The sequence below is a fragment of the Staurois parvus genome, unplaced genomic scaffold (assembly GCF_062004578.1).
Source record: "Staurois parvus isolate SC_StPar_1 unplaced genomic scaffold, SC_StPar_1.0 ptg000235l, whole genome shotgun sequence".
NCBI lineage: Eukaryota > Metazoa > Chordata > Amphibia > Anura > Ranidae > Staurois > Staurois parvus.
Window position 1 is genome coordinate 5,654,928 of NW_028318031.1, and position 18,601 is coordinate 5,673,528.

Sequence of the window (18,601 nt, forward strand, 5' to 3'; positions counted from 1 at the left end):
GGAGTGGCGAGGTTAGACCCTTTGTCAGAAATGATCCAAATCAGGGACACTTCTGACAAGTGTCAGAACCGAATTAGAACACAGACTGGTACATACTGAAGATGTGGCCAAGTGGATTTTGACATGCAATAATGTGTTTATGTAATAAATATTTAGATGTTCTATAAACCTAAAGGGTCTGTGCACTTATAGGTGGAGTCTGATGGTCAGCAACTAGATTCCATAAGTTCCCTACACATTGTTTTCTGTTCTAGCCCCTCTAATTGTTCTTCATATATAAACCATTGTCAAAACAATTTTACTTTAGCTGCTGCACCCATAAGCTTACTCCCTTCGCCTGTAATACAAAAAAACCAAAAAAAAAAAAAAAAAAGACTGTAAGATGCATGTTCATATAATTGGAGCTTACACAAGGCTAGGCACTTTTCACGCCCCCCATGTGGCAGTGCTGGTGCATGTTGATTGGGCACTTAGGCACACAGCACTGTATTGTGAGAGCAAGGGGAACAAGTCTGGTGAGTATGTGGCAAGTTGGAAAGTCCTTGACTCTGCCAATGTGAGCTCACTCATGTCAGTTTGAATTTTCACACCTCAGTGAAAGTTTTGTGACAGACTGATCTTTTTGCTGGGACAAATTTATTTAAAGCCTAAAGTCGGATACATGTTACAAATTAGTGTATAATCTACTGAGCACCTGACCAAGGGCCTTTATGGCAGATCACAGCAAGATATATCAAAGCAGTGGATTTCAAGAGATTGGAACAGGACTTTTGAGCTTTACATTCATAACGCTTAAATGAGACTTGTGATTGGGTTTACATATACTTTAAAGCGGTAGTAAACAATTAAAAAAAAAAAAAAAAAAAAAAAAAATTGGTTCCTGCAAGTTAGTGTCATAATGTGTTAGCATGCATCACATACTAGCACATTATGAAAAGACTTACCTTAAAAACGAAGCCACCCAGCACCACTGTCACCGACAGGGCTTCCATCTTCACCCTGTCTTCCTTCCAGGTTCGCAGGTTCTGGCTGATAAATGGCCAAGCAGCGATGACGTTCATTAAAAGCACAATGCACATAAGCCGTTGACATCACCAGCTGCTACTAAAGGGAATACTTCCAAAGTGGTGCACATTTAGAAGATATTAACTGTACAGGCAGGTAAGCCTTACAATAGGCTTACCTGTAGATCTAAAGAAATTGACATTACTACTGATTTAAAGCAGATACACTATATTGCCAAAAGTATTGGGACACCCCTCAAAATCATTGGATTTAGGTGTTCCAATCACCTACATGGCCACAAGTGTAAAAAAAAAATCAAGCACCTAGGCATGCAGACTGCTTCTACGAACATTTGTAAAAGAATGGGTCACTCTCAGGAGCTCAGAGAATTAAAGTGAGGTACCGTGACAGGTTGCCACCTGTGCAATAAGTCCATTCGTGAAATTTCCTTGCTAGTAAATATTCCACAGTCAACAGTTAGTGGTATTATAACAAAGTGGAAGAAACTGGGAATAGCAGCATCTTAGTCATGAAATGGTAGGCCATGTAAAATGACAGAGCGGGGTCAGCGCACGCTGAAGCATAGTGTGTGCAGAAGTCGCCAACTGTCTGCAGAGTCAATAGCTAAAGACCTCCAAAACTTCATGTGGCCTTCAGATTAGCATAAGTGCATAGAGAACTTCATGGAATGGGTTTCCATGGCCGAACAGCTGCATTCAAGCCTTACATCACCAAGTGCAATGCAAAGCGTCAGATTCAGTAGTGTAAAGCACACTGACACTGGACTCTAGAGCAATGGAGACATGTTCTCTGGAGTGACTAATCACGCTTCTCTGTCTGGCAATCAAATGGATGCGTCTGGGTTTGGTGGTTGCCAGGAGAACAGTACTTGCCTGATTGCATTGTGCCAAGTGTAAAGTTTGGTGGAGGGGGGATTATAGTGTGGGGTTGGGTCCCTTAGTCCCAGTGAAGGAACTCTTAAGGCATCAGCATAGCAAGACATTAACAATTTCATGCTCCCAACTTTGTAGGAACAGTTTGGGGATGGCCCCTTCCTGTTTCAACATGACTGCCCACCAGTGTACAAAGCAAGGTCCATAAAAACATAGATGAGCAAGTTTGGGGTGGAGGAACTTGACTGACCTGCAGAGTCCTGACCTCAACCTGATAGAACACATTTGAGATTAACCTCCCTAGCGGTCTGATTAAGTCAGTATTTTTGTGCTCAAAGTGGTACTTTTTTTGCATGGAAATATGTATTTTTTTGATTGTAGGCCTGTAATTTTTAGGAATAACTCACTAAAATCTGTCCGAACAAGAGTCTAGTAAACATCCCGGGTATGTTAAAATTTGAAATATTGAACCCTACGAACTAAGACTGGGATGCCATTAAAGTTCATGTGCATGTAAAGGCAGGCGTCCAAATATTTTTGGCAATATAGTGTATATATAGCCGGTTTCTAAACCTACAGTGAAGGAAAAGCATTTGATCCCCTGCTGATTTTGAATGTTTGCCCACTCACAAAGAAATGATCAGTCTATAAATCGAATGGTAGGTGTATTGTAACAGAATAGCAACAAAAAATTCAAATGAAATGCATGTCTAACAAATTATGCACTGATTTGCATGTTCATGAGGGAAATATGTATTTTATCCCCTATCATTCAGTAGGATTTCTGGCTACCAGGTGTCTTTCATACAAATAACAAGCTGAGATTAGAAGCAGTCTCTTAAAGAGTGCTGCTAATCTCATTTTGGTACCTGTATAAAAGACATCTGTCCACAGAAGCAATCAGATTCCAAACTCTCCACCATGGCAAAGACCAAAGAGCTGCCCAAGGATGACAGGGATAAGATTGTAGACCTACACAACACAAGGCTGGACGGGGCTACCAAACTATCGCCAAGCAGCTTGGTGAGAAGGTGACAACAGTTGGTGCAATCATTCGCAAATGGAACACACACAAAACTACTGTCAGTCTTCCTAGGTCTGGTGCACCATGCAAGATCTCACCTCATGGAGTGTCAATGATAACAGTGAGGAATCATCCCAGAACTACACGTGAGGATCTTGTCAATGATCTCTAGGCAGCTGGGACCATTCAACAAGAAAACAATTGGTAACACACTACACTGACAAGGATTGAAATCCTGCAATGCCCACAAGGTCCCTCTGCTCAACAAAGCACATGTCCAGGCCCGTCTGCATCATTCAGATGTTCAGTGGGAAACTTCAGAGGACTGGTTTTGAAAGTGTTGTGGTCAGATGGACCAAAATCAAGCTCTTCGGCATCAACTCAACTCGCAGTGTTTGGAGAAGGAGGAATGCTGCCTATGAGCCCAAGAACACCATTACAACTGTCAAACATGGTGGTGGAAACATTCTGCTTTGGGGTGTTTTTCTTTTAAGGGGACAGGACAACTGCACCACATCAAAAGGGACGATGGACGGGGCAATGTACCGGCAAATCTTGGCTGGGAACCTTATTCCCTCAGCCAGGGCATTGAAAATGGGTCGTGGATGGGTGTTCCAGCATGACAATGACCCAAAACAAACGGCCAAGGCAACAAAGGAGTGGCTCAAGAAGAAGCACATTAAGGTCCTGGAGTGGCCTAGCCAGTCTCCAGACCTTAATCCAATTCAAAATCTGTGGAGGGAACTGAAAGTTCGAGTTGCCAAAACTTCAGCCACCAAACCTTAATGACTTAGAGAGGATCTGCCAAGAGGAGTGGGTCAAAATCCCTCCTGAGGTGTGCAAACCTGGTGGCTAACCACAGGAAACATCTGACCTCAGGATTGCCAACAAGGGATTTGCCACCAAGTACTAAATCATGTTTTGTGAAGGGGATCAAATACTTATTTCCCTCATGAACATGCAAATCAGTGCATAATTTGTTAGATGTGGATTTTTTTTTGAATTTTTTGTTGCTATTCTGTCTGTTACAAAGAAATGATCAGTCTAAAATCAAATGGTAGATGTATTGTGAGTGGGCAAACAGTCAAAATCATTAGGGGTCAAATATTTCCTTCACTGTATTCTGCATGATGGTGGCCTTTCCCCAGATAAGTGGTTTAAAAAACCTCTACCTCTTTTCTGTCAGTCTTCTGGGTTAAATGACAGCCAGAGGGGCATCTCCAGAATGAAGGTAAATGTTGCAGTAAAATTTTTCTGGCATCTTTAAATCAATCTTACATTTTCATTAGATAATTTCATTGGTAAGGTCCAGGTACATTTGGTACTGTCCAGGGGGCATGAATTTGCTTTTAGGCTTAAAAGAATTACCTGTGGACAAAAAGGCATAGACCGGCTTCATCCTGCCCAGTGCTGACATCATGGGTTTCCGTAATAACGGCGGCCGCTGCAGCAATGACTGATTGTGCGCGAGTAGTAAACTCGCATGGTGCATGCACAGGTGACATGCATCGCCATGACACTGTCGGCCGCTGCACCAATAGGACTACTTTAGGTTTGTCCTCATTGCAGCTCACTTGATAATAGGAGACACCTCCACTTCTCTAGGCAACAGCTTTTAGCTTCCGGCAGGGTCATATATGCTGCTGATTGTTGTTTCAGTAATACAGTGCTGCTTTCAGCTGACACCTTATTACAATCCAGGGAGTACTATAATGCACATGACCACAATGTTTATATCCCTGGGAATGCAGTTTATGCGCATCTGATTGTTTTATGGTTTATTTCTGCAGTTTATGTCTGTTTACATTGATTTTAATACAGTTTTGGAAGGAACATGACATCATGGGGCAGGGCCAGGCTCATCTTCACTCTGATTGGTGGATGGTTTTAATAGTTCTCCAGTTTCTGTCACATGCCTAATGAAAAGGGTCCTGTGAGACTCCGAAACATTGCCTTGCTGCAATTATGTGATCATTCATTAAAAAACTTTTGGACCCATATTGGTGATATTCTCCCTTGAATGATCTGCAAGTCGCGACAGCCTTAGTGGCTGTGGGCTTGTAGTTTTCAATTAACTACCACGGCACTGTGGAACACTGTGGTAGTTCAAGCAAGCAGATATTCTGACAGGATGCTTCCATGTACATCCCCTATGGCAAGCAGATATTCTGACAGGTCTGCAAGGGACCTGCATGGCAATAGCAATCTACTGATTGCTGGTGCAATGCTTTCGAGGCTCCTGTAGACAAAAAAAAATACACTTTTTTGCAGGTAAAAAAAACAAAAAAAAAAAAACACACGTTTAAAAGATTAACTTATCCTTTAAATAAAGGCATAATTTTGCAGCCTGCGATTCATTTCTCCTCACAGCAGTTGGATGTGAGAAGAAACGGAGTAGCCAGCAACAATGTCCCTTATCACTAGTGCCACCAGAGCCAGCGCAGCCATCAACAGTGTTCCAGATAGCTGCCACATCAGTAGTGTCACCAAAGCAGCCAACAATTTTTTTCTGATCACCACCACACCAGTGAAGTGTTGCCTCTGTCTGCACTGACCTTGGCCTCTTTATTGGCCACATTTCTGCCTGCTGTCTGGACCGAATCTTTGCTGGTTTGCCGACTGTTTCCACCTAAACTGACTGTCTTATACCTCCTGGCCAATGGACATGGCATCCTTGGAGGCAGCCTTGCACCAGTAGGCTAGGCTTGCTGTGCGAATATTAATGGGGACTACTATAAAATTAATGCCTGTAAAAAACGCTGGGGTATTTACTCTCCAAAATGTGATATGTTTGTGGGTGTTTTTATTGTCCTTGTGCTACAGAGCCTCCAAAAATTGATAGGTAGTCAGGAAATTAGATATCCAATTTATGCTTCTTGAAAGACTGAAGATGCTCCTTGAATTTTGGGTCCCTCTAGGTCACTTGTGTCAAACAAGGTCCACAGGCTGAATACGGCCCTCCATGCCATTTCATGTGAACCTCAAACCTTCCCTGCATCTTTGGCACATCTCATCTCTGCTTCCACCTTGTCTCCAGAGGAAAAAACAAAAACTCAGGTGTGGGGGCTCACCAGTCAGGGCAGCCTGATTTCACCCACCACTGCAGGCGTTGCCACAACGGCCTTCAGGAGGGACTCAACTTCCATCTTTACACTTGGTAGGGCTGAATAAAAATAAAAAGTTGGGGGGGGGGGGGAGGAAGAGACCTTTATAGCACCCTACCCTTTAGCCAGGCAATAAATAATTGCACAGGATCCTGATATGCAGGGTCTAGAGCCAACCAGCAACATTACAGACTATCTCCATGTGTCACATGAAGGGTCCAGGTGGAAAAATATTTAGTGTACCAGAATTTAGAAGCAATGGTTCTGTGACTGTCACAACATGTAGAACAATGTCCTTGATAGAAGCTGTGCTTAGGTGCAGATAATAGAGCACAATGATGAGCAATAAAAAAAAAAAAAAAAAAAAAAAAAAAAAAAATAGGAGCTGGAGCAGTAAGCAAAAGTGAACACGAGGCTTAACCTTTGCTCTGCATAACATGAATGCAAATGGGGCAGCTGAAACCAAATCTCGTTACCAAAAAAACAAAACCAAAATTAAACTGCTGGTTTTTTTTTTTAACCCTCCCACTACCACTGACCCAAGTACTACATTTGTGGCAACACAGTCCTGTGTAGCCAACTAATGGCTTTCTAGCAGTTTCAGATACCTGTAAAGCCCCACTTCTACATGCTGCAAAAAGCGCAGAAAAAGCCATCTCCCTAATAGATTGCTAAGCCAACTACAGCTATATCTGTGGTAAAGAAAAACTCAGGTATATTATGTGGAATAGCCCATACACAGCAATGTATCAGCATTAGCCACTCGCAAGTACTAAGACTTCAGAAACGGGACAGGAGAACCCACCACAGCTCTGCTCTCAACTTCCATCAAGGAATCCAAAAGGTAAACTGCCCTGATCAGAAAAGTGGAGTCCTGTGCTAACTGGAACACAGATGGGTTTGTCACTGCCATTTGCAGGACTGTTGCAGAAAGAAAATCAGAATACTTCATGAACTGGGAAAACCTGCACTCATTGACCAACGTGAGAAACCTCCAGGATTTCTACTACTATCTGGCCTGAATCTACAAGTGGTTAAGAAAAAAAAAAATTATATATATTATTTATGTATTAAACGTCAGTCAAATATAGCAGAGGAGAAAAACATCCAATCTCATCACCAAATCAAAACTTAGAGGGTAGAAGGTGGAAGAGTTAACTCTTTATAGGGAGGTTAGCCTTCAGTTATGGTACCTAGTGTCCATTTCCCCTGTAGGCAATAGTATAACCCTAGGTTACTTAATCCTCATCAAGCTGTGTCTCTCAATGGACAATTGGGCAACATCACATTACAAAGGTTCAACATTACATTTTGTATGCTGGCTAACTTCATGTCCAATCAATTTCTTTGCAGCTTGTGTTTTCACCAGTTAAACACCATGGTATTAAGGCTTTGAAAATGACACCCTTTACTTCATAAAAATGAAACTCCAAGAAAAAAAAAAAAAAAAAACACCCACACAAACATTTTGTTTAAGCCATTTATTGAACCATGATGCAGCATAAACAAGAGGCAGTAAAAGGATTAGACAGGTTGAAAAATGCTACAGCACAATCCAGTAATTTATAGGTCTCACATAGCCTGCATCAACAGAGTTTAGGGGGCACATCTGTACAGGAATGCCTTAACACATGGTAAAAGGTCAACCGTGGCCTTTCTAGATGTACCAAAAGGCTTGTTGCTTTTAACTCTTTGGGCCCCTGTCAGTGGCATCAGAATATGTTGCTTATAAAGATCATTTAAAATTTGCCAAAAGTGCAGATAACCTGCTTCAAGTAGGTTTTCCATTCCCATAGACTTGTATGCACATGCAAAACCCGATTAAAGCAAACAAAAGCCTTTCAACATGGGCCCATACAATAGTATGATAATGTGGGTAAAAAAAACCAAATAAACCAAGCATTATAATCAAGTATGATGGCTATACTACAGTAGTCACCTCTAGTTTCTAAAACTAACAGCAGCTTAACAGGAAACTCAATATAGGACTAAATGTTGCCATTGCCAAATTGTTTTGCAAAAAAGGTGCCAAGGTTAATTGTCCTTTAGGCTGTGAATTCAAATGCAATAAAAAAAGGGAAACTTTCTACAGAAGTACAGAGGGGAGGTTTTATGGCTGCAAACTTTTATGCATTATGGCCAACAAAAGGAGAGGCATCTTCTGATGTGTAGTAATAGACGAGACCTTTAATTTTTAAAATGTTAAAAATGGCTGAAAGGTTTACATTGGGAGCCACTGACACCAAAATATGCATTCTTGACCTATAAACTAGGCAAAACTAGGCACTTCCAAGTCCCTGGACACTGCATGAACAAATCGTTGACTGAAGTTGAATTTAACATGTTTGTCCAATCTAGATTTCTCACTGTCCAGCATTGTTTAACCTTTCAGTGCCACATTACATTAGAACCAATATTCCCTTTTGCAGGGCCAAGTGAAATATGGGCTAAAGAACAGGGTGCCAAAAAGATGACAATACAGCCTAGTTCTTGCCAGACCAGGTAGGGAGATGATAAAACTGCATGTGAAGACTATATACCTTTATATATCATAGTATGATATTTATGTGTGCGCTGAGATTTTACTTGTAGCTTTAGTGTAAAAAGACCTACAAGTGTTCAGTGGCAGCATCTATATTTATCCTGACAATCTCCCTTCAACTACATTTAAACACATCTAAAAAGACATGGACCAATGTAGGTACTGCAGTTTTCTCCATCAGTTATAAACATGAAAGCCTTCTGTTGCAAAAAGCTACAAACAAAAAGGTCACTAAAACAAAACAAAAAAAAAGGCATAGATATCAGGAAAAATATTAGGCAAAAATCACTAGTTTTCATACAATCTATACCTGGAGAATGTAAAGTTTAAAGAATACAATGTGATTGGAGGGTTGTAAATAGCTGACAATAAAGAGTAAGTGCTTGTACACAGGAAAATTTCCTATAAAAGGTTTAAGTGCTTGCATGATTTGTAACTATACTAGATCTACAGATTTCATGCTGCTTTACAAGGACAACCCTAGTTTCAACTGGCTGTCCTGGAAGGTACACCCAAGGAATCACAAATCCACATTAAATGTAAAGAGGTTCAACATTAAAATACAGCAGCAATGACCCTCAATGGTTGAGAATCTTACAAAACAGCTTTCAAACTGAATGGCATGAGAGACTCAGAATCTTTACTGTCTAGGAGTAGGCACACTTGTTACAAAGCAAGGTCCAGATGCATCAGTAAATGCTCATGGATCTGGGTCATGTATGCCTAATGTCCTCAGATGCTTTTTAAAAAGATATTATAGAGTGCTCCAGTGGACACTTTGATGTTTGGTATGCAAATGTTTAGTTGCAGACTACTGACCATCTAGAAAAAAAGTGTTCACTCACTGTCCAAGAAAAGCAAAAATTGCACAAATCAGATGTAAGACCATAGTATATGCCCTGGCGGCTTCAAACACTAATTATTTTGTTGCTCTATGCAACTTTGAAAGCTGAGGGTTTTGTAAGACCGCTACAACAAGCTGCATTTATGGAACAAACTGTCTAATGGAAAACCTCTAAACTCCCATTGCAGTATTGATAAAGGATTTAATAAGAGTAATTCTGGGCTGACAAAGCTAAGAAAAAAAAAAAAAAAAAAAAAAACACTAAAAAGAAAACATTAAGCATTTATCCTAAAAAATCAATTATGGGAAACACTGTTCCCGATAATTAACTACACCTGTAGTGTAACATATGAGGGAACACTGCCCCCGATATAATACAGTGGTAGGCAAAAACTACCAAATGTTTCACAATCCATTATGGAAGACACTGCTCCCGATAATGTCAACTATTTAATGATATAGTATAAAATTTACTGGAAATTCTGCTTTAAGGCATATAAAGCCTGTCACATAATATAGCTTTTAATCCAACAAACTCTGTACCAGCACTTTACAAGATACAGTAGGCCAGCTGTGCAGTCACAGCAAGCTGTGCTTTGTAATTCAAAGACCAATGTACAAATCAGTAGTACTTATGTATCCTATCACCCTTCATCAACTGTGCAAGATATAACTCCGCTATGTTGAAAGGCAGACAAGTGTGTATGCACTTTAATTTTGATACACCATCTATTGTGAATAAACGTGCAATCTATTCTCTGTAGCTCAGACTATTGAAGTTGGTTGCACCCATTGTGTGGACAGCAGAAGTTCCAGTAGCACGTTCAAGTTAAGCAGATGCTGCTCTTAATTTTCAGAAGTAAAAAAAATCCGACAGTATAACCGTCAATTATGGAAGGCACTGCTTCCGATAATTACAATAACAAAATTAATACTATTTATAGTGATCTCTGTCACTCATAAATAAATAAGTGTGCCGTTATTCAGTGCGAGAGGAATCCTGCTAGCTTTCATCCAATCAACATTAAACAAGTGATCCTGCACTGCAGGACTGGGCAATATTGATATCAAAACCATTTCTATTCCAGGTAGCAGGTGGGTAGAATAAACTCTTGTGAAGTAATGACTCAATTGTACTAATCTGTGAAGACAGTAAAACACTGGTCCTTTACAGAGACAGGGTTTTCCCTTCACTAGCAGCTACTAAAATGTTCACAACAAACACAAATGGATGGTATTCTGTTACAAAGAAAAAACAAACAAACAAAAAAAAGTACATATTACTGCATTATTCCTGAGTGGAAAACTAAAATGTTACATTTTGGCATATGAAGCATGGCAGCTAATGTATTGCCAAACATAACCCATTTGGTGCAGAAAAAGCTTGACATATGGCTTTTTCATAAAAACACAAAGAATGAGGGGGGCAATATATTAGTTTTGCAGCAAGAAACCCAGAGAAAAGTGAAGCAGTTGCTGAAAACAAATCTGCTTCTTAGTCTTATTTTCTGATTAATACAAGACAAAATGGATTGGTGACTATGGACAAGACATCCTTATTCCAGTTTGCATATATCTGCTTCACTGTGTGATTGTATATGGTGCTTTCATTTTATTTATACTGATCGAACAGATCCGTTTACTCACTTGGTCAGACTACTATGCTTGATTGCTTTCCACTTCTGAGTTGAACTATATGAACATTTGACCAAGAATTATCCCATACCCCCTTCCCAGTCTACAAGGCTGCATACTGAGTCACTAAAAACTAGACGTGTCCTATTTACACAAGCTCCATATGAAATACAGTAGGGCAAAGGCCTCACTTAGCAGCTCATATTTACTAAAGACTCCTGCTTACAAAACAATAACCAAGTAATGTATAGTCAGCTGAAGGTAGGTTGTGCAAGGCCTTTGCTATTTTGTGCAAAATTCAAAAAGGAACATTGCATCTGCAGCACATTCTTTAAACAGATATTGGGTCAAGTAAAACAGTTTTGGTGGTGAATAGCAAGCTAGAAGTTACCAAATGATGGCTATAATCTGCCTTAAAAAAAAAAAAAAAAAAACACACAACATTCCACGCTGGGATGTTCGCTTTCTCAGCAAATCAGACCTGTTCTAGCAGCATATTTTCACAAAACAATGAAGAAAGACTATGCAAACCACCCAATGTAATAGAAAAGTAAACCACCTGGCAGGGGTCAATTGCCACAATGGCTAATGACCATTTTTTTCCTCATAGTACAAGGTTTCCAGAAATAAGGCGAGAAGTATCAATTGGTTAAAGGGCCTGCCAAGAGGTAAATCAAAAGCTGGGCACAGCCACTTGTGGAAAGATATAACAGTTAAGTGCTTAAAATTTAAAACAATCCTATGGGCATGAAACACATATGAGGCTGCCACTTACACAAGACTGTACATCTACTGTGCTTTAGTGTAGAGTATACGCAAGGCCCAAACTAGGGGTACATAGCTATTCAAATGAGCAGCTCCCGTTAAGGCTCTGGCCCAACCTCTTCACACTTCACTATTGGCAAATCTCACTGAATCAACACTGTGGCGATGGGATCGGATGAGATGGGATGGGGTGAGCAGAGAAGGGATGGGCCAGAGTCCATAACCACAGGCACTGGCTTCTATTTGTCTATAGCACAACCCAAAAGGTAGGGCTCTCCAGGAAACAGATGTGAGGTGCCTACTATACAATGCAAGTAGAAGTCTCATATGTTACGCCCATAAATAACTTAACGTTTACATAATACATCTTAGAACCCATTATGTATCTCCCAAATCTCTCCAGCAAGTGCATTTGCAGCCCCCTGGACAGTCCAAGTCAAGAGAGCCAACTGGTTTTTAAAGACATCTTTGTCAAACAGGGTTTCATTCCTTAGCAGACTTAGGTGTTTGTTTAGGGCTTCAACCGTGTGATTACCATAGCCATACAGTATATGCCGAAATGGACTGTCTTTTGGGGAGACGTAGGGAGACAGCAGGGAGTGCTCAACCTGCAGACAGAAAAAAAAAGGAATATTTACATTTAAGTTTCTATTTGAGTCAAAGTACAAACAATTCCACTGGTCATTACTACCAAAGTAATCCTGTTACGATAAACTTCCATTGCCGACATCCTCTGAGAACGTCAGTTGCCCGGCTGTAATACTGATTCTTTGTCCTCCGCTATCTTAAGATTACAAATTATGACTCAGCTGCATACTTGTTCTTGGATGGTCTCAGAAGCACAGAGCCAGAGAAGGCAAAATATTTATTAGAATGCCAGAAATCACAGCCACCACTTTCTCCATAGGCATTATCTTCCAGACCATAACCACATTGTAATACACATTAAAGATGATCTCCAGATTTTCATGACCTTTAAAAAAGTAGTTGAAAAGGCTATTTTTTTTTTTTTTTTAAAACTAAACGTGGTGTGGAAAACTGTAAACCAGAAATGTACTATATAGCAGTTCAATCAAATGGTGGTTGCATTATTTTTCAGGCTTTTTCCCCTGCTCTGTTTTCACCTGGAGATACGGCCAGTGAAACATCCTGTATTAGAGTGCCCTCACTCTGAAAGAAGGAGCACAATTGTGCACAGCAGACAGCAATATTGTCAGTCTGGGGGGAGGGGAGTGTAAGTTGCACTAGCAGAGTTAACGCACACAAAGGCCATTAGCAAAACACTTTTTTTTTTTTTAATAACACACACATCTACCTTCATAACGCGGTCATTAAGAGAGCGGAGGAAAGGCTTGTTTTCAGGATCCGATGCATCAAAGTTACTCTTTAGAGTGGTAGCTGCTCTTCCAAAGTCACCTGAAGCAGAGTTTATCCAATCTAAGGACAGACCCAATCCCTGCAAGGTTAAAAATAAATAATCAAAAGCATGTATGCAACATAAGGACTTCCCCAAGTACCCACCTGTATGTGCAAAACGGGTACGCAAGAAACTACAGCATACCAATCATTACTATTGGTGGATGTACAGTGTAGCCATCTCTCCTAGATGTGGAAATACACTTACAATTTATGTCAATGACTGAAAGCATCTGTCTACACAAGGTACACATCTGCTTATATTTCACCTGGGAAGAGTGCATTCTCTTTCTATGCAATGCACACAGATTATGGCTGGTGGGAGGGGCTGCCAGAATGCTGTACATACAGTCAGGTCCATAAATATTGGGACATCCACACAATTCTAACATTTTTGGCTCTATACACCACCACAATGGATTTGAAATGAAACGAACAAGATGTGCTTTAACTGCAGACTGTCAGCTTTAATTTGAGGGTATTTACATCCAAATCAGGTGAACGGTGTAGGAATTACAACAGTTTGCATATGTGCCTCCCACTTGTTAAGGGACCAAAAGTAATGGGACAGAATAATAATCATAAATCAAACTTTCACTTTGCAATACTTGGTTGCAAATCCTTTGCAGTCAATTACAGCCTGAAGTCTGGAACGCATAGACATCACCAGACGCTGGGTTTCATCCCTGGTGATGCTCTGCCTGGCCTCTACTGCAACTGTCTTCAGTTCCTGCTTGTTCTTGGGGCATTTTCCCTTCAGTTTTGTCTTCAGCAAGTGAAATGCATGCTCAATCGGATTCAGGTCAGGTGATTGACTTGGCCATTGCATAACATTCCACTTCTTTCCCTTAAAAAACTCTTTGGTTGCTTTTGCAGTATGCTTTGGGTCATTGTCCATCTGCACTGTGAAGCGGCGTCCAATGAGTTCTGAAGCATTTGGCTGAATATGAGCAGATATTGCCCGAAACACTTCAGAATTCATCCTGCTGCTTTTGTCAGCAGTCACATCATCAATAAATACAAGAGAAGCAGTTCCATTGGCAGCCATACATGCCCACGCCATGACACTACCACCACCATGCTTCACTGATGAGGTGGTATGCTTAGCATCATGAGCAGTTCCTTTCCTTCTCCATACTCTTCTCTTCCCATCACTCTGGTACAAGTTGATCTTTGTCTCATCTGTCCATAGGATGTTGTTCCAGAACTGTGAAGGCTTTTTTAGATGTCGTTTGGCAAACTCTAATCTGGCCTTCCTGTTTTTGAGGCTCACCAATGGTTTCCATCTTGTGGTGAACCCTCTGTATTCACTCTGGTGAAGTCTTCTCTTGATTGTTGACTTTGACACATACACCTACCTCCTGGAGAGTGTTCTTGATCTGGCCAACTGTTGTGAAGGGTGTTTTCTTCACCAGGGAAAGAATTCTTCGGTCATCCACCACAGTTGTTTTCCATGGTCTTCCGGGTCTTTTGGTGTTGCTGAGCTAACCGGTGCGTTCCTTCTAAGAATGTTCCAAACAGTTGTTTTGGCCACGCCTAATGTTTTTACTATCTCTCTGATGGGTTTGTTTTGTTTTTTCAGCCTAATGATGGCTTGCTTCACGGATAGTTACAGCTCTTTGGATCTCATCTTGAGAGTTGACAACAACAGATTCCAAATGCAAATAGCACACTTGAAATGAACTCTGGACCTTTTATCTGCTCATTGTAATTGGGATAATGAGGGAATAAAAACACACCGGGCCATGGAACAGCTGAGAAGCCAATTGTCCCATTACTTTTGGTCCCTTAACAAGTGGTAGGCACATATGCAAACTGTTGTAATTCCTACACCATTCACCTGATTTGGATGTAAATACCCTCAAATTAAAGCCGACAGTCTGCAGTTAAAGCACATCTTGTTCGTTTCATTTCAAATCCATTGTGGTGGTGTATAGAGCCAAAAATGTTAGAATTGTGTCGATGTCCCAATATTTATGGACCTGACTGTAGCTTCCTGAACCATCACAGCACCCTGCCCCAGTACTTCTCCCACTGTTTGAATCCGTCATGAGGGCACTTTAGAGGGGTTATGCAGATATCAAAATACCTTGAGTGGATATAGCTGGTGAACATTCCAAAGCACCTTCATTTGCATGCAGACCATCCTGATAAACTTGTGACACCTGAGCACGATTGAAAAGTTAAATCCAGTGAAAGGGGCAGATTAGATGCCCTCCAGCCAGGAAACAAGGCAGATTGCCATTTGCTGCAGCTGCTAATGCACATCACGAGAAGCTCAGTGTACAATGAAATCAAGCAATTTTGGTAAAGAAAATGGGCACATACAACTGAAGGTTAAATTGGTGTTCAGCTTTAAAATTTGGTAAAATAAAAAATGCACTGTCATTTTCTCTATGCAACAGATAAACAATTTATGCAGCCTAGTGGGAGAAGCTTTACCAGCATACATGTCTGAATGGGGACCAAGGAGTCACTATGTCTTCCACCACAAAGGACCTGGACACAAACCTGTCCAGCCAGCTTCATGTTGAATCTAGAGGAAGTGTCCACATCCAGTGTTCCCATTTCTGACAGACAATCAAGAAATATATGTCAGCACACCAGGGAATGCCATAAAAAGGGTCCAACATCCTATTGAACTATCACAAATAGTAAAAAGATAGCAATGTTTGGGAGCCATGCAGGACCTCATCAGGCATGTGACGTCTTTCTGAAGAGGTACTGCATGGCTCAGAAATGTCACTATCCTTTGCTGTGATCATTCAATAAAAAAAAAAAAAAAAAATGGTAGAGCAAGGAATATGTCGCCAGCACACCAGAAAACGCCATAAAAAAAGATCCGAGTTGTTCCGGTTTCCTGCCAAAGGTCGCTACAGAACCCCCTTACTCTGCAACCACTCTCACGAATGTGTGTATTGGCAATAGTGCTCAGGACCGATTTCTGACAAGACCTCTCCTTTGAGACCAAGTGTTGCCAACCCAAAAAGTCAGCTTGCCAATTTTCCATTCCTGGTATGTGGATAGTGGAGTGTTAAAATATGGTCCTCCACCCAAGAGAGAATAAGGTTTCCTTCTTTCAAGGCTTCCGGTACCCCCTTGATGGTGTAAGCCACAGCCATGGCGCTGTCCAACTACACCCTTGCTGGGTGACTGTGCAGGAGAGGGGTCAAGTCAGTCTTGCTGCTTTCAGTTCCAGAATGCTGATGGGGAGCATCCACAGTAGGGATCTGCTAGTCCCTCATTGCAAGAATGTTGAACTGCAAAGCTCTTAAATGGAACAGAATAAAGGAAACCGTCTCCAAGGAGGTCTGCATGAGGGTTCTGAGCCTCATGGTGAAGAGTAGAGGGATATCTGGTTGACAGAGTCCAAAAGCTGGATCTCAGAAACAATTTTTTTCATGGAAGGAAGGAAAATCTTAGCGTGGGCTGTGTCCTGAGCTGAGATCAGCCACAAGTACTCCAGGAAGTGGGAAGGCCAAAGGGCAAACTTGCTGAAGTTGATCAAAAAAGTTTTCAGACTTTTGTATAGCTGAAGGATAATTTTTGTATGTTAAGACAGGACCTTGGCTGAGGAATCTATTGGCAAAGGGTCAGCCAGATATCCCCATGACCTGGATGCTTCAGGATCTGAACAGTGCTAGGACTGGAACTAGCACTCTTTGAAGAGGAGAGAGGAGACATGGCAGAACAACAGACTGAAAGTGTCGGTCTCCCACAGCAAAGCGTAGGCAATGTTGGCATGCAGGAAAGAGGAGAATCTAGACATCTTTGCAACCTGACCACACCAGGGCAAAAAGCACAAGCATCACAGAACGGTCAGTTTTCTTTCTTGTATTCTACCTGGGAACACAGCCTACCTTTACTTCAGAGGTCAGACCCCCTTCATAGCGCTTTGTTGGGAAGAATCATGTACTGCCTCCTCCTGACAACCTCATACCCAGCTCCTATGTGTATGTACGAATGCGAGTTAGGGACCTCAGACTGAGCTCAAGGGCTAGCACTGATGTGAACGTACAATTATACAAAAAAAAAAAATTTCAAAAAAGGGAACACCTTTTAAATCAAGAGTATCGCATCAAGTCAATTAAACTCTTGGGATATTGATCTGGTCAGTTACGTAACAGAGGGGGCTGTTAATTTCATTAACACCAAAGCAGCTGAAACTGATTAACAGGTGCACTAGATGGGCAACATGAGACAACCCCCAAAACAGAAATGGTTTACAGGTGGAGGCCAATGACATTTTTTCTCCTCAGACTGTCCAGGAGCCCATTCATGCCCTGGTCCAGATCTGAAGGGGAAATACCCCAGGAATCCATCAATCATCTCATTATGAGCATGCCCCAACGTTGTCAGGCATGCATACAAGCACGTGGGGAAATGCAAAAAACTATAGAGTAACATTTTGAGATGCTGCAATTAAATTTTAGCAAAAATGGACTAGCCTGCTGCATCATTTTTTCACTTTGATTTTCGGTGCTTCTTTGAATTCAGTCTTCTGATGGAAATTAAAATTATCAATCTACAATGGGGCATCCTTACGTTCACACTCCATATCAGTATAGATATCCAGCATGATATTTTCCCCATTGAGATCTGATGCGTTTTCAAAGTGTTCCTTTAAATGTTTTGAGACACACACACACACACACACACACACACACACACACACACACACGAATATACATTTCTAAAAGGTGCTATTGATATGAAAATGGTCACCACGTCAGTAACAACCCATGCAATCCATACATAAAAAGAAACTCAAACAAATAAGTTCAGAAATTAAGTTATGTGTAATAAAAAGGAATGACACAGGAAAAAAAAAATAGAACACATGAAGGGAGGTGCAAAAAAGGCATGGAAAGCAGCTGAAATCGATCAAATATCAGCTGCTTTGGTCAACTGATGACCTATTAAAAAAAAAAAAAAAAAAAGAAGTCTCATTACCAAGGTGTCACACGAAAATCATAGTCTGATGGGTAAAAGCAAAGAGCTCACAAAATCTTTTCATGTGACGACACTGAAGAAATTACACTTCGCTACACTGTAAAGTAGTCCATTATCCTGTGAAACCCTGGTGAACTCCATGCCCAAGGGGGTTAAGGCAGTGCTGGAAAATAATGGCACTTTGGGCCTAATGTGGACATTTTCACATAGGGGTGTACTCACTTTTGCTGCCAGCGGTTTAGACATTAATGGCTGTATGTTGAGTTATTTTGAGGCGACAGCAAATTTACACTGTTATACAAGCTGTACACTCACTACTCTACATTGTAGCAAAGTGTCATTTCTTCAGTGTTGTCACATGAAAAGATAAAAAAATATTAAATGTGAGGTGTTTGTGACCACCCTTTGCCTTCAAAACAG

General features: G+C 41.0%; 1 protein-coding gene across 3 annotated transcripts in view; it reads right to left on the reverse strand.

Moving 5' to 3' along the window:
• Positions 1 to 7,492: 7,492 nt before the first annotated feature.
• The window catches only part of TFRC (transferrin receptor), a 77,426-nt gene continuing 66,317 nt past the window's right edge, over positions 7,493 to 18,601 (reverse strand). For all 3 annotated transcript variants that reach the window (XM_089680119.1, XM_089680120.1, XM_089680118.1), the window contains exons 18-19: positions 13,128 to 13,268; positions 7,493 to 12,420 (exon numbers count right to left, since the gene is read on the reverse strand). In XM_089680119.1, the coding sequence (XP_089536245.1) occupies positions 12,181 to 12,420; positions 13,128 to 13,268 (381 nt within the window). In that variant the 3' untranslated portion in view covers positions 7,493 to 12,180. The remainder of the gene's footprint in view (positions 12,421 to 13,127; positions 13,269 to 18,601) is intronic.